The sequence below is a fragment of the Tiliqua scincoides genome, chromosome 1 (genome assembly GCF_035046505.1).
Source record: "Tiliqua scincoides isolate rTilSci1 chromosome 1, rTilSci1.hap2, whole genome shotgun sequence".
In the NCBI taxonomy this organism is placed as follows: domain Eukaryota; kingdom Metazoa; phylum Chordata; class Lepidosauria; order Squamata; family Scincidae; genus Tiliqua; species Tiliqua scincoides.
The window spans coordinates 169,936,405-169,951,928 of record NC_089821.1 but is presented as its reverse complement, the minus strand read 5'-3'; the positions used below and the strand labels follow the sequence as shown (position 1 = coordinate 169,951,928).

At 42.3% G+C, this 15,524-nt stretch overlaps 1 protein-coding gene across 1 annotated transcript in view; it reads right to left on the bottom strand.

Moving 5' to 3' along the window:
- Window positions 1-468: 468 nt before the first annotated feature.
- The window catches only part of MCPH1 (microcephalin 1), a 117,818-nt gene continuing 102,762 nt past the window's right edge, over window positions 469-15,524 (bottom strand). The window contains exons 13-14 of the mRNA XM_066622694.1: window positions 2,135-2,372; window positions 469-1,190 (exon numbers count right to left, since the gene is read on the bottom strand). Coding sequence (XP_066478791.1) covers window positions 1,123-1,190; window positions 2,135-2,372 — 306 coding nt within the window. The 3' untranslated portion in view covers window positions 469-1,122. The remainder of the gene's footprint in view (window positions 1,191-2,134; window positions 2,373-15,524) is intronic.

Sequence of the window (15,524 nt, the reverse complement as noted above, 5' to 3'; positions counted from 1 at the left end):
TCAAAGTGTAATGTGTGAAGTGGTCCCTAGTAGTATAGTGGAAAAGACTTGTGAATGATTTTTGGAAATATGTAAAGCACTGTCCTTCACCTATACACCAGATGGATGGATTCCAATGACCACTGGTTCCTAACACTTGGGATAAGTGTTGTAGTTAATGAACAAAATCAGAGCTACTACAGCATCTGATGCTAAGCATCCAAAACTGCTATCCTGTTGATACTACCTTACAGCTATCAAGCAAATGGAAAGTTTCGTCAGCATAAAGACCAGACTCTGCCATTTAGACAACTTTGTGGTAAATTATTTATTAGTCTCCCACTGTAAAATCTGTTACATATGTGCCTAATAAAAACAAGCAAATGTCTCAAGAAGTTGTATTAAACACAACTTGAAATTCATTTCAAGTGAATTTATGAGAAAAACCATTTGGAAATGTTTGGTTAATAAATTAGTAATGACAGTTGTTGTGTGTTAAAACCTTTGTGAGAAGGCTAGAGCATCACAAATATATACACTTTTAAATATAATTCTTAAAATCATATTCTGCTTACTGGGAACTGTATGTGTTCACATGTCACTGTTTATTAAAATATTTCTGTTGCAAGTCATGATATATTGCTGTCTTGGCAGCAAGTTTCCTAATAAAGGGGTTCATGTGGTTATTTGTGAAGAACAGTTCCTCATTTGAAGTTAGTCTTGCTGTTGACATTTCTGTGAAAAGTTTGTATGGAGGCAGTGGACAGAATTTTCTGCGTAATAAGAGCAAAAATAGTTGCTGTTGAAAAATCATCTGGAAGATCTATCAAGCTTGTCAAAGTTTATATGCCTTGAGTTCATAAACATTATATGTATCTATTTGCGATCCACCACAACATCCATTCTGTTAAGATGGATGAGTGAGACTAAACCCAGTATTTCCTTATCCTGGAGCAAAGATTGTTCACACCTCTCTCCCCACTTCCAACCCAAAGTTCCTGGGATCATGTTGTATTTATATTTTTAAATGTGAGCTTAGCATTTCAAGGTGTTTCATGGCAGTACATCTATAGAACAAAGCCTGAAAGTACTTATTGTTCAGTCTGACTATCAAGTCCAAACAAAATGCAATTAACCACAATTCTATGTATGCTTGTTCTGAAAAATGAAGTAGTTCTCAGGAGGACAGATCTTGTGCTGGGTGATTGAATCTAAAATGAAAAATGAAAAATATGATTTCCAATAAACATAGAATCAGTAGGTTTTTTGCAAACTTGGAATAGTATTATTTCCCCCAAGTATTTTAAATCTTGGATATTTTGGCCCATGACCAATCCCACTATCCAGTTTTGGGCTGGCAGAAACAAAAGCATTCACCTGTTTCCTATTCTTTCCACTTGAAAAGTGCAGGTAGACAATCTGTAGTCAACCAAGCATTTCAGAAATTCAACATGCAACTTTGCTGAGTAGGTATGCAACATCTGGTAAAGTTAATCTGTTAGGTTGTAGTCGTCACAAACTGCTCTGTGGCAAACCTGTTTTCTTAGTGGGTTCTATAGCTAAGGCAATTTCACACTGAAGTAACTACAATAATCCTCAGCATGAACATTCATTTCTACAGGTTGTGAGGTGAAAGCACATGAGCCCAAGGCCCATTCCAAATCTCACTTGTGCAAACTGTAAGGATAGGAAGGATCATTAATACACAGGAGCAGCAAAAAAACTATGGCAATTAATGCAAAAATGACTAGTTCACACAGATAGTTTCCTATAACTGTTTTGCAACAGCCATGTCCTTCCTACATACCCACACAATCAGATGGAGAAAGGTTAGTGTGAGATGAAGGTATATGAATAAAGCTGCACCAATCTATCACAAAAACAAGTTCTACAAGTGGTTTCAGAAATTCTAGTTAGCTACATCTACATTCAGCTCAGCTCAACTAACGTTTCCCTAAGGGCCTTGCATAAGATCTATGCAAGGCCACAGCTCATGTATAGAAAGAACTCGCTTTGTGAATCAACACTAAGAGCAAACTATGCATTATTCAATGAATGTGGGAATGGACCCAAATGTACTTATGCTTATTTAAACCGTGAGTGCACACATGGCCAGAAATTCTAAAATTGGTAAGTTAAAAATCAGATTTCTTACCTAGAATCCATTTTTCCGATAAACATTTAATCTCAGCATACTTTCCAACCTTGCATTCTCCAATGCAGACTTTAGCCCGACGGGGAGTTTTACACACTTTTCCTCCACAAAGCTGTATTAGTTCACACAGTTTCTCACAAGGTGGTTGAGTGGTACGAGATACAAACATTAAAGGTTGATCTGAAAAGAGTTTCTGGTGATATTTTTTGTCTGATATGTAACGTTGAATTCGGCAGACCTGTTTTTAGGGGGGGAAATGATCAAAATGCCTTGATTGCAATACCTGTAAATAACCTTCACTTTCAAAAAATATATTAAAGCTACATTTGCATACAAAAACTTAATTCAGAGTTTCCAGTATAAAATTATGTCTTAAATATCATAAAATTTGATTCAGAGTAAAACATAAGAACAGTCTTTATGATGTTGATAACAAGCTCTATAATTCTCAGAAAACAGCATTAGAACAATCTTGAAACTCAGAAAATATTTTAAAGCATAATACAGTGGGCCCTTCTTATCCATAGGGGTTTAGCTCCAAGACTTTGCACAGGTACCAAAATCCATAGATGTTCAAGTCCCAGCATATACTGCATATGAAGGGCCAACTGCAAGAGAAGTCAGGAGGGGACAGGCAGGTTAGTGCAGTCAGCTCAGCCCTGTCCAGCAGTGCCCAGTTGAGACTCACCAGTTTCTACCTGGGTAAGAGAACACCCTTTGGACAGGAAGGAAGATGACACCAGTGGGGGAGTGGAGAGCTCTGCTCCAGCAGCCGCTGCTCTCTGCCTGCTCTTTGTTTTCCCTTTACAGAGGGCAGGAGCTGCAGGTGCTGCCAACCCCTCCAATGGTGGGCAGCTTTGCAGCAGTAACAGATGCTGTGCCTCAGTCCTGCGGGCCTGTTTGTCCTGCTGAATCTCTCAATAGTTTTTAACACCATTGACCATGGTGTTTTTGGGGTCATCTGACTGGACTGGGGGAGGCACTGTTCTGCAGTGGGGCTCTGATTCTTCATGGCCCATAGATAGATTCCAGAAGGTGATACTGGTGGACTTATGCTCTTTGCCTTGGCATACATCAGGGTTCTCATTTGCCTGCATGTTATTCAACATCTATAATATGAATCCACTGGGAGATGTTATTGGAGGTTTGGAGTAGGCTGTCACCAATGTGGATGACATCCACCTTTCAATTTAATCAAATACAAGGGAAGCTGTGAAAGTACTAAATCACTGCTTGGCACTGGTAGGAGACAGAATGAAGGCTAACAATTGAAAATAAAACTGATGATTTCAGTCTAGAGACCTGCAATTCAGGTATTAAATTGTCAGCCTGTTCTGGATGGGGTTGTACTCTCCCTACAGGGTCAGGTTTTCATTTGGAGCCTGGATTCTGCACTGCTCCTGGATTGCCAGGTGTAAAATGGGAAGCTTTACAAAGCTTAGACTAGGGAACAAACTGTGTTATTATTTGAGTCATACCGGACCATAGGGATCACACATTGGTAACATCTCTCTCTCTCTCTCTCTCTCTCTCTCTCTCACACACACACACACACACACACAAACATGAGGTGGGGAGAGAGAGAGAGATTGCTACTTCCTTTTTCTTATCTTTTGGTCCATGCATTCAATCGGTTTATGGAGAGGGCTTTGGGACCCTGGCTACCTGTCCTGCTCTACGTGTAATTACCACTCCCCATTTAATGTCTGTGTGTTGGGCAGAATGTAAGAATGCCCTCAATGGGTGACCTGGATTACTGATCACAAGGACAGATTTAATGTTAATATAGTTGTATGCATGCAGAGCCTATTCTCATGTTCTGCCCAATGTACGTAGACAGGGGGTGGGGCTAGTGGGTGTGACCTCACTCCCCTTCACGTCCTGATTGAACACATGGACTGGAGCGTGAGAAAAGGCCTAACAGCTTCTAACCTCAAATAAGAGAATAATGAGTCAAGCTCCCTTAGACTTGAATTATTGGCATATTCACATTCAGATTTTGCTCAGTAAAACATAGTGCTATAAATATCATGTAAACTGGGATTCAAACAACATGACTCAATACTTGGACAGGCAAATCTGCATCATTCAGTACATTTTACAGAGATGTTGATATCTTTACCCTTCCATTGCACACATGAAGAATAAAATGAGACATGGTTACCTTGCTGAAGAGCTAAACTACCATCTCAGTAAAGAAAAACCTTCCTTAGGGACTTGGGGAGGGGATGTTTTTTGAATATAGGAATTTCTTATTGTGAATTTTGTCTAAAAGCATAAGGCTAAACGCTTGACAGTACAAACACAAATCTCAGGGAAAATGGCATGGCAGTTTATATTTTGGCACTTAATTCCTAAGAAAAAAGAAAACAAGCACAGAAGTCTACTAAAAGAGTATTACTATCACTGAAAGCTTTATGGCAGTTAGCACCAATGCAAAGGAGCTCTGACATCACGTGGATCACAATGGTAAAAATAAGATTGGGCTATGAAGGGTACAGAAAGTGGTGTATTTCCACGGAAAGGTGCTCTTTTCATGCTCTGGATAATTATCACATTTGTATCACACCACGGATCTGAGGTTTCACACATTCATTTACATCACTTGATGTCAGGAAAATGAAGCACTCACTTGTATGTGTAAACAGGACAACGAAGGAATTTTATCCCACACTACTACTACTACTACTACTACTACTACTACTACTACTACTACTACTACTACTACTAGTAGTAGTAGTAACTTTATTGTCATTGTGCTACAGCACAACGAAATTTATGCACCTTTGAGATACAAGCATAAATATATACTACAGTTCCAACAATCACACTCTACACACTCACCCACACATTCTATACAACATGCATCATAATATAAAAACAGTATAACAGACCATAATGTCCAGGAGCAAGGTAACAACTATATCGCCTTATTCAACGTAATTATGGCTGTGGGATAAAAACTGTTCCGGAATTGTGTGGTGCTGCTCTAATAGTTCTGTACCGTCTACCCAAAGGCAACAGTTCAAAAAACTTATGAGCCGGATGGAAGGGGTCTCTCAGAATACTATGTGACTTCTGCAGACAGCGAGATGTATAGATGGTCCTCCAAAGCTGGTAGATGAAGGTTGATGATGTGCTGCTACCTCAAACACAGTTTTTCTCTGTGGAGCCTGTTCATGCATTCAGCTGCCGGTCACCAAGTATAGTAAAACCAAACAATGTACATGTATCACATGTACAAACCAGGCCGCTTTTGTTCCATAAAATGTTTTCTGGGGGATGGGAACCACAAAACTGCATTTCAGGTAAGACTTGTGACATGGAAATTCTGCCTGTGATGTTAATTCTATGCTGTCTATTCTATGCTGTCTATGCTAGTTCTATGTTGTCACATACAAGACGTATAAAACAAACTAGTTGATGCAGTCATCAAGTGAGGTAGGTTAGGGTAAAGATAATGACTTGTTCAAGGTTATTCATGTGGAGGAAATGTTGAGTTTCCTGGTCTGCAAAGATTTTAAGTTGAGCTCTCCACATTTACACATTCCCTCCATCATCTTCTCATGGTGTGCATCTCCCTCCTGCCTGAACCATACTTTACCAATAAGACTGCAGTGATGCTAAGCACCATTGACACAAAGCGGTATTCTCCTTACCCGGTATTTGTAAACCAGCTTCAATCCCTGGTTATAATATGAAGCCTTGCTAAATAAACCATGGATAGTTCCAGTGCACATGTAACAATAATATACATACCATATGCACTGGATCACTTTAATGATTCACTTTAATGATTACAAATGTTTGTTCATCATGAAATTAGGTACATATTAAAATAACTGTGGATTATCATGTACATGTGAAAATTTTAGGGCTGCCTTGTAATAAACATGTTATGTACTTTGAGAGCTTAAAACAAATGGCATTTTTTTTCCACCAGACACGACTACTAATCTCCCATGCTATCTATTTAGGCTACTCAGCAAAATCTAAAAGAAGAAAAACAATCAGCAAGAGACATTTATCAAGCATTACTCTATCTAAAATTAATAATCAAACCAGATTTCAAGGAACCTTGTGCTAAAATGGTCCTGTTGCTTTTGTTAGCCTAGAGCTCTAGAGTTTCCAAGCTCAGGCTGATTAGAAGTGACAAACTCTGTTTATGTTAAAACCCAGCAAGAGCCTGGGTTTGTTAGAAGAAACATATATACAAGGTAACTTGATTGTAATCCTGCTGTTTTACACATTTTAGAAGATGTGATTTAAACAATTTGCTGTATTTCTGCTTATTCAAACATTGTTCCTGAAAGCCTTTATTTGCTGTGGTCATGACATAAAATGCCAATCTAGTTTCACAATGGCTCCTGGAAATGTGCTTGAGTTGACAAGAAACTTAAATGGAGAAAATAGCTCCTATGTTATACATCTCACAATAAAAACTTAAAATTAGGAAATGCCAACGTTTAAAGGTTCAGAACTATTAAGTGCAGTGGCAATGTATGTTCAAACACTATGTTACACTCTGAAAATGACAACAACTGGGATTATTAACACAGCCCCAATGGTTAGTTACCTATATTTCTTTGAAATTGGAACTGTCACCAAAATATACTCAGATCTTTTGAAAAACCCACTGCATATATTTCTTCACTTTGTATAGTATCATTCAAATTTAAAAATATGCACCACATGCTTGCTTAGAAACATGTTCAGAACACACCCTGGTCACATCCAGGAGGGCCTCAAGACCCACCAGACATGGGCTTGGCACCCATGAAATCTGTGCTGAAACGATGGATAAGGAGGGCTCTTATATTGCTGAAAAATGTGCTTTTTGATTTGTGGTATCCCTGTGCATGTTACCTCAGATTGGACCTTTGTAGCCAGCAAACATACAAAAAAAACACATGAATTTGAACTCAATGAAGTCACACAGAAATTCAGTCCACAAAAAAATTGTGTGCAGGTTAATAGCCATTGTGTTTACATGTGTAGTTTTTGCTCCCTAAACCATGACTATCACACATTCACACTTCAACAATGGGGGATTCAGTTTCTCCAGGTGACAGGTGGCCACTGTCCTCAAAAATGACCACACTGCCCAATTGTTATGAATATTAAACTACTATTTCATGCTAGGTAAAGATTTCATCATCCGTTATTGCACTTAATAAAATCTGAGTCATGCTTTATAGGCTGACTTTACAAATAAGACAAGCATGGAAAAAACATAGTCATACTTCCAACTATTTGTTCATTCCCAGAGGAAAAATGATGAGTTATATTAAGTATCTTTTACTTTTTATTATCTTCTTCTTTTTGTAAGTTTCAAGTGTGCTCCATGTTCAAGAAGGGAGGGAGGGAGATCAGAATGCATAAAATTTGACTCAAATCTACACACTGTGCGCTGGCAAACAAGTCTTACTTCTCTCACACACTGATAAGAGAAGTTCATTTCAACAATTGTCTGAAAGACACTATTCTAGTGGGAATACTCTGTGAAAATGCTTGGCAAATGAATCTATTGTTTGGCAGATAGCCAAAGTCCTCTTTGAAGATATCTGAAATACTTGTTTTTGTATTGCAAGTTCCTTGAAGAAAGAATTTCTTGCATCCATATTCTAAATGTGTAAGAGTTTGTCTTGAGAATAGTTTAAAGACAAACTCACATGAAAACATGTTTCAAAAAGGTATAAATTACCATTTTAATTTTAATGCCTATAGGCCAATCAGTTTAATGTTCGTTTTGGATAAACCAGTGAAAAGCATAACTAGAGATAATGTTATTAAACACAGAAGAATGATCCTTGCTGCAGAAGAATCAGCACACTTTCTGCAAAAATAAGTCCTGTTCCATTAACCTTCAGTGGTGATAACCAAACTACCAGCAGTGTTTAAAAGGGGATTCATGGAGGATGTCTTATCAATGGCTAGCAGTCATGGTGGCTATGCACTTCCCTTTGGCAGTATGCCTCTGAATATCAGCTGCAGGAGAGTAATATTGGAAAAGAAATGTCCCCTTCTCTCCTGCTTGTGGGTTTTCCAGAGGCTGCTGATGGGCCACTATGTGAAACAACATGTTGGACTAGATGGGCCTTTGGTCTAATATTGTAGTAGGGCTTTTCTTTTGTTCTTATGCTAACAATTTAAAGCAGCAGTCGCTTTAAACTTGTGACTGCTGCATAATGAAAATGCAGTCCCCATTTGGACAGCAGCTTATCATTCTGCCGGGTCGCCACATCTTCTATCTGGTTCAGGGGATAGGAATGCTCCAGGCAAGTGATTTTCAACCTTTTTCATCTCGCGGCACACTGGCAAGGCACTAAAATGGTCAAGGCACACCATCAACTTTTTGACAATTGACAAGGCACACTGTGCTGTCTATGGGGGCTCACACCCCCAATGGTGCTATTGATAAATGACCCTCTCCCAAATTCCCACGGAACACCTGGAGACCATTCATGGCACACCAGTGTGCCATGGCACAGTGGTTGAAAATGGCTGCTCTCAGCAGTCATGTCTGTTGCCCGGCATCCCAGAAGGCTGCATGATAGGATGTCCAGGCAGATGTGACTGCCCAGAGCATCCCTGTCTCCTGAATGAGATAGAAGGCATGTGGTGACCCTGCTCACAGGATGGACGGGCTAGTCCAAACCCCGGATCTGGCCCCAGGATTAAAGGATTCAGAAGGGAGCACAACTGGGTTATCCAAGGATAATCCCTTGTGAGCTTTAAACTGGGGGCGGGGGGGGCTGCTTTCTCTCTCTCTCAGAATTGGACTTGGATGATGTGTGCTTCAGGACGCATGTCCAGTCCCAATTATATTCCCTTTATGCACCAATGTTCTTTTGGCACTAAGGGGAACACTGCAGTCCTTGGTCCCTAGTAGAGAATTTGAGGGAGAAGGGAGAGGCAATTGAGAGAATGAGAATAGCAATAACATTTGAATGACAGTCATTATGGAAGGTGGCAGTTTAGATACTTTGGCTAGGATCCAAAGAGTAACCTGGGCTCCTGCAAAAGGTTCAGGTGCGGCTCAATGTGCTTTTCGACATTTTCTTCCTTCAAATGGCTGATTCCCATTTCACATCACAAACTGTTATTGAAACTTCCCTTGGTTTCATCAGTAGCTTCCTATGCGTCATAAAGAGCTACTGCTTGAGAAAACCATGTCCAAAGCCCCCTTGGGTTTATGAAACCAATTTCATGATTCTTTGGATCCTGGCCTTTGCAACCCTTTCTGAGAGTTACACTGATTCTGGGGGTCTGGTCTTGTGCTGTCTTCACATTCGCTGCTTTGGGAAACATTTGTGTATTCATCACTCTGATACATTGAAAGGTCTTTCAATCCAGTAAAAGCAGTATTAGAGAGATTGTTGAAAGCAAAAGACTGGCAAACATGCTTCCTCAAAGTTTCTTTCCCAAACCATGTCATTAGTTCATCATAAATGGAATACTGTATTAAGAGCCACTCTTTGTTTTATTAACCAAAAATATGCATTATGCTAGACCTTCTGTTCTATCTAAAACAAACTTCAATTATTAAAAGCACAGGCAGGGTACATTCTTTTTTAGCTGGAATGCCATTAAGACGCCCAACAGTACCTCACAATGTGCCAAGCAAAAATTTTTTTCCCAAGCAACATTTAAATCTCCCCTCCGCCATGAAGCTTCCTGGGTGAACTTGGGTCAGTCACTTTCTCTCAGCCTCACCTACCTCACAGAGTTGTTGTGAGGATAAAAGGAGGGGAACAGCTGTGTATACCGCCCTGAGCTCTTTGGAGGAAGGGTGGTATAAAAATGTGAAAAATGAAAAATAAATACAAAAGGCGGGATATAAATCAATAAAATAATAATAATAATAATTTCAAATGCTAGAATAAGGGATTGGAAGGGCACACAATACCCGTGGGAATCTACAAATAATTTTTGAAATCCCACTTTTAGACTTGGGGTCTTAGTAGTTTCAATCAATTTCTGAATCTTCTTTCCTTTTCAACATTAACTATAGGTGTAGCATTATATCTAAATGGAGGCTGCTGCTAGCCATCGTTGCTTTAAACCAGGGTTTGCAAATCAGCTTCAAACCCTAATTTCAAACTCAGATTGAAAGTCAACCATAACTTGCTCAGATTTCTATAAGAGCTAAATGATAGTGCTTGTACTTTTTAAATGCAGTAGAATCTAACAATATTATTATTTTTGTCTGCCCCACTGCAAGTATTCAGAAAACCTCAACACATTCAAAACCACAGCCAATGTTGAGACACAAACTACCAAAAATCTATTCAGCACTGTATAGTGTGGAAAAGTGCACTTGGTCCTAGTGCTAAATTACTTCAACTCAATTGCCCTTAGCATTGAGTTAAGGCTGAAATGGTGCACCATTTCCTTCCTTAAAAAAAAATCCCTCAGACTTAAAAGCAAATCAGGGTGAATTACGTTCAACAACAGATGACTCAACTAGCACCTGATACTTTGTTGTTACTCCTGTGAACGGATCGCTGAACTTCCTGTTTCAATAAAATACCCAACAAGTTGTGCTTCCTTCACAAATAAGCTATTACATCAAACCCTGTTCCTATAATTTGAGTTTTTGTCCACATTCCAGCTTTTTGTTGGCAAACGCAGAAACAGTCTAATTAAAGACCACAAAAAAACAAGCATCATTCATCACACAGGCAGCAAACATTTAAAAGAACATTAAGCTGGTTAATTCTTTAATTTGCTTTCAAGACCCTTGAAAGCTTGAAATGATTTTTGCACTATGTATGCTCTAGATCAGACACTCTCACCCCCCCCTTTTTTTGGCTACAGTCCCTCAGGATCACTTCTCAGGTTCCTGGACTCCCCCCCCCCCCGCCCATCAAAAAAGAATACATGATCAATATTCCTTCTAAAGACTCCCTGTCTCACAGTTTTCAGTCTGTGGTCTCCTGCAAATGTGTCAGTGCTTCTCCAGGGAGGGCATATGGCTGCTCTAGATAGAAAGAGAATGCTCTAAAAGCATTTTGTATAGTGAAACTATTAATATATTGTTTATTGGTCACCATACATGCCATATACCAGTGTTTCTCAAACTGTGGGTCGGGACCCACTAGGTGGGTCGCAAGCCAATTTCAGGTGGGTCCCCATTCATTTCAATATTTTATTTTTAATATATTAGACTTGATGCTACCATGGTATGTGACTGCATTTGGGGAATTGTTACAGACTTGTACTTTTAACAAGCTACTATATATATTATTTTAACAATTATAGTAAATGGGACTTACTCCTGGGTAAGTGTGAGAAGGATTGCAGCCTAGGATTGCAAAAATTTTTCCTGCTTGATGATGTCACTTCTGGTCATGACATCACTTCCGGTGGGTCCTGACAGATTCTGACAGATAAAAAGTGGGTCCTGGTGCTAAATGTGTGAGAACCACTACCATATACAGTTAGTTCTCTTTATCCATTAGGGTTAGGTTCCTGGAAAACCTAGGGGATGCTGAATTAGTGGATACTGAATTATTGAGCCTATGGAGAAAATTGGGATTAGGCTCCAGGGGACCCTCTTCACCATACACTTTATGAACCTGAATCTTACCTTGAAGTCTATGAGGCTAAGCAATGGCAAGGGCTTATCAACATCTCCAACACCTGATACTTCCTCCTCTGTGCTGTCAATCCCTCAGCTCATTGAAGTTTGCTGGCCAAACAATGAGGCTCAGAATTCAACAGTGGGGGTTACTTCACTCTTCCTTTTCCACCACCTGTCTCTTGGCTTCTTTCTTGGGCATGCCCCAGCCCCACAGCAGCCCTCAGGTAGCCTTCTAATGCCCCCACCCACTTGCCTGATCATTGCTCCACCAAGCCTCCCTACCCCGATTGTATCCACTCAGTACTGGCAGATAACAAGAACAGGGCTGCAGATGACGGAAGGTAGGTGGCAATTTTGCCCCTCTGCAGATAAGCAAATTCGCAGATGGCGAATTAGCATATAAAGAGAACTGACTGTAATGTTTTACAGAGTTTCATATACTAAACAGACTGGGGGCACAATCCAAAATCGCCCTTGGGCCGACTCAAGGTCTTGCACCAGACTGCGGAGACTGACGGAAGCCTCCGTGCTGGCTTCCTCCTCGAATCTTGCGTCAGCCCAGCTGGGCCAATGCAAGGAGAAAAGGTAGGCAGCGGGGGCAGGGGGAGGCTGGTAGGAGACGTTCCTGGGTGGGGGGAGGGTGGGCTCTGGGGGCGGGAAGGAGGGTGGGGAGCGGGGCTAGGATCCAGTTATGCCGGATCCCAACCCCCGTTCCCGGGGAGAACAGAGAGGCTTCAAGCCGCTCTGCTCTCCTCAGACTTGTGCCACCTCTTCCAAGGAGACCCATAGGGGCCAGCGGCCTTTACCCAGGGGTAATGGGGAAAGTTTCCCCTTGCCTCTGGCTGAGCAGCTTATGGCCACTATCCTGTGCTGGATACAGCGCAAACCTTCTGGTTTGCCTGTTCCAGCACAGGATAAGATTGTGCCCTGGGTCTCTGTTGTAAGAAGCCTACTATTTAAATTTCAGGAGGGGAGAGACAACAGAGACAGCATATGCTTTTACTTTTCCTTTATATCAGGCAGTGTTTTAATTACCGTATTTTTCGCTCTATAAGACGCACCTGACCATAAGACGCACCTAGTTTTTAGAGGAGAAAAACAAGGAAAAAATATTCTGAACCAAATAGTGTAATAAAATATTTAATAAACTATAACAGAATAACATTTGAACCATGTAAAGTGAACAGCAGTCAACAGTGGCATTAAGAACCATTATCACTGTCATTAACAAATGGAGAGACTTAAAGGTTTGAGTACTCTAGTTTTCTGGAAATCCCAAGAACTCATCATCACTAGAGTCAGAATTTATGAAGCTCACAAAAGCAGGTGCACACAAATAGGGGATCACATTATCTTTCTGCTACAATGATGTTCTGCCAAATCCCAATCCACTGGGCCTCATGCCCGCTTAAGGCTGATCAGTCCCCCTTGTGCAACTCACCAGTGCAGCAAGCAAAAATGAGTCCAGTTCCAGTTCACAGATGCCAAGTAAATCAGTCCCATCATTCAGAGTTACCAAATCAGAGTCCAGAGCCAATAAGCCAAATTACAGTCCAAGGTCAGGTTCCAGGTAGGTCAGTTAAATCCATCAGGGTATACAAGTCCAGCCACAGTCAGATTCCAAATTCAATAAACCCAGTCAGTCAGTCAGTCAGTCTCCCTCCCTCCCTCCCTCCCTCCGTTCCCCCCCCCCTTCAAAACCCACAAACCCTTTCTGCCTCTGGTACTCCTTATATCCCTGAGGGCCCTATTGCCTTCCAGTGGCTGCAGCTGTGCCCAGGATGCCCAGGCCTTACCCTTAAAGGGGCCACTGCTGACACCACATCTACCTCCTCACCAGATCTTCCTGGATTCCAATACAAGGGGGGGGGAGCAGATCTCTATACAGACCAGTGCAAAAACAGGGGAAAGGTGTGGGGGAGGTAAGATCTTTGTATAGGCATCACAGCAAGACCAATGCAAAACCCCTTACACACAGAACCAACAGATGGAAGTGGGGGGGGGTGCAGATCTCCATATATAGCAGTGCAAAAGCAGGGGAAAAGTGTGGGGGAGGTAAGATCTCTGTATAAGCATCACAGCAAGACCATTGCAAAACCCCTTGCACACAGAACCAACAGATGGAAGTGGGGGGGGGGGCGCAGATCTCCATACATAGCAGTGCAAAAGCAGGGGAAAAGTGTGGGGCAGGTAAGATCTCTGTATAGGCATCACAGCAAGACCATTGCAAAACCCCTTGCACAGAGAACCAACAAATGGAAGTGGGGGGGGGGCGCAGATCTCCATACATAGCAGTGCAAAAGCAGGGGAAAAGTGTGGGGCAGGTAAGATCTCTGTATAGGCATCACAGCAAGGCCATTGCAAAACCCCTTGCACACAGAACCAACAGATGGAAGTGGGGGGGGCGCAGATCTCCATACATACCAGTGCAAAAGCAGGGGAAAAGTGTGGGGCAGGTAAGATCTCTGTATAGGCGTCACAGCAAGACCATTGCAAAACCCCTTGCACAGAGAACCAACAAATGGAAGTGGGGGGGGGGGCGCAGATCTCCATACATAGCAGTGCAAAAGCAGGGGAAAAGTGTGGGGCAGGTAAGATCTCTGTATAGGCATCACAGCAAGACCATTGCAAAACCCCTTGCACAGAGAACCAACAAATGGAAGTGGGGGGGGGCGCAGATCTCCATACATAGCAGTGCAAAAGCAGGGGAAAAGTGTGGGGCAGGTAAGATCTCTGTATAGGCATCACAGCAAGGCCATTGCAAAACCCCTTGCACACAGAACCAACAGATGGAAGTGGGGGGGGCGCAGATCTCCATACATACCAGTGCAAAAGCAGGGGAAAAGTGTGGGGCAGGTAAGATCTCTGTATAGGCGTCACAGCAAGGCCATTGCAAAACCCCTTGCACACAGAACCAACAGATGGAAGTGGGGGGGGGGCGCAGATCTCCATACATACCAGTGCAAAAGCAGGGGAAAAGTGTGGGGCAGGTAAGATCTCTGTATAGGCGTCACAGCAAGGCCATTGCAAAACCCCTTGCACACAGAACCAACAGATGGAAGTGGGGGGGGGGGCGCAGATCTCCATACATACCAGTGCAAAAGCAGGGGAAAGGTAAGTAAGCCCCAGTAGAGCCAATGGGGCTCACTCCCAGGGATGAGTGGACAGGAGAAAAGCCTGCCAGCGCCTCCTCTCCCAGGGAGGAGCCCGTCTCAGTCCCTGGGCTCCCTGGACTCACTCCCTAGGCTCGCTCCCTGGGCTCACAAGCCTGCCAGGGGCTCACTCCTAGGGATGCGTGGACAGGAGAGAAGCCCGCGATTGACTCATTTCGCCTGCTCTAGGGGCTTGCTCAGCAAGACTGCCACCCCACCCCCGCTTTCCTGGGAGTGAGCCCCAGTGACTCTGAGACTTACTTCTGAGTAGACACGTGGGCTTTCTCAGCGAGCCTGCCACCCCACCCACGCTTTCCTGGGAAGCGGAGCCGAGCAGAGCGGGCAGGGGGCGGGGCCAGGGGCGGAGTTTTTTGTTTTTTTTTTGCAGTATTCGCTCCATAAGACGCACACACTTTTCCCCCCACTTTTTTTGGGGGAAAAAGTGCGTCTTATAGAGCGAAAAATACGGTATCTGATTCAGTGGTTCCCATACTTTTTAGCATCAGAACCATAAAAAAATGCTTCACTTTACCAGCTGCTCAAGCCTCTGCGGCTATAATGGTGATTAGGCAGCAGTGCTCCTCCCAGGTTGTTTTAACTCTTGATGCACATAGCCTAATTTGTTTTATCAGTTTTATGACCCACCAAAAAT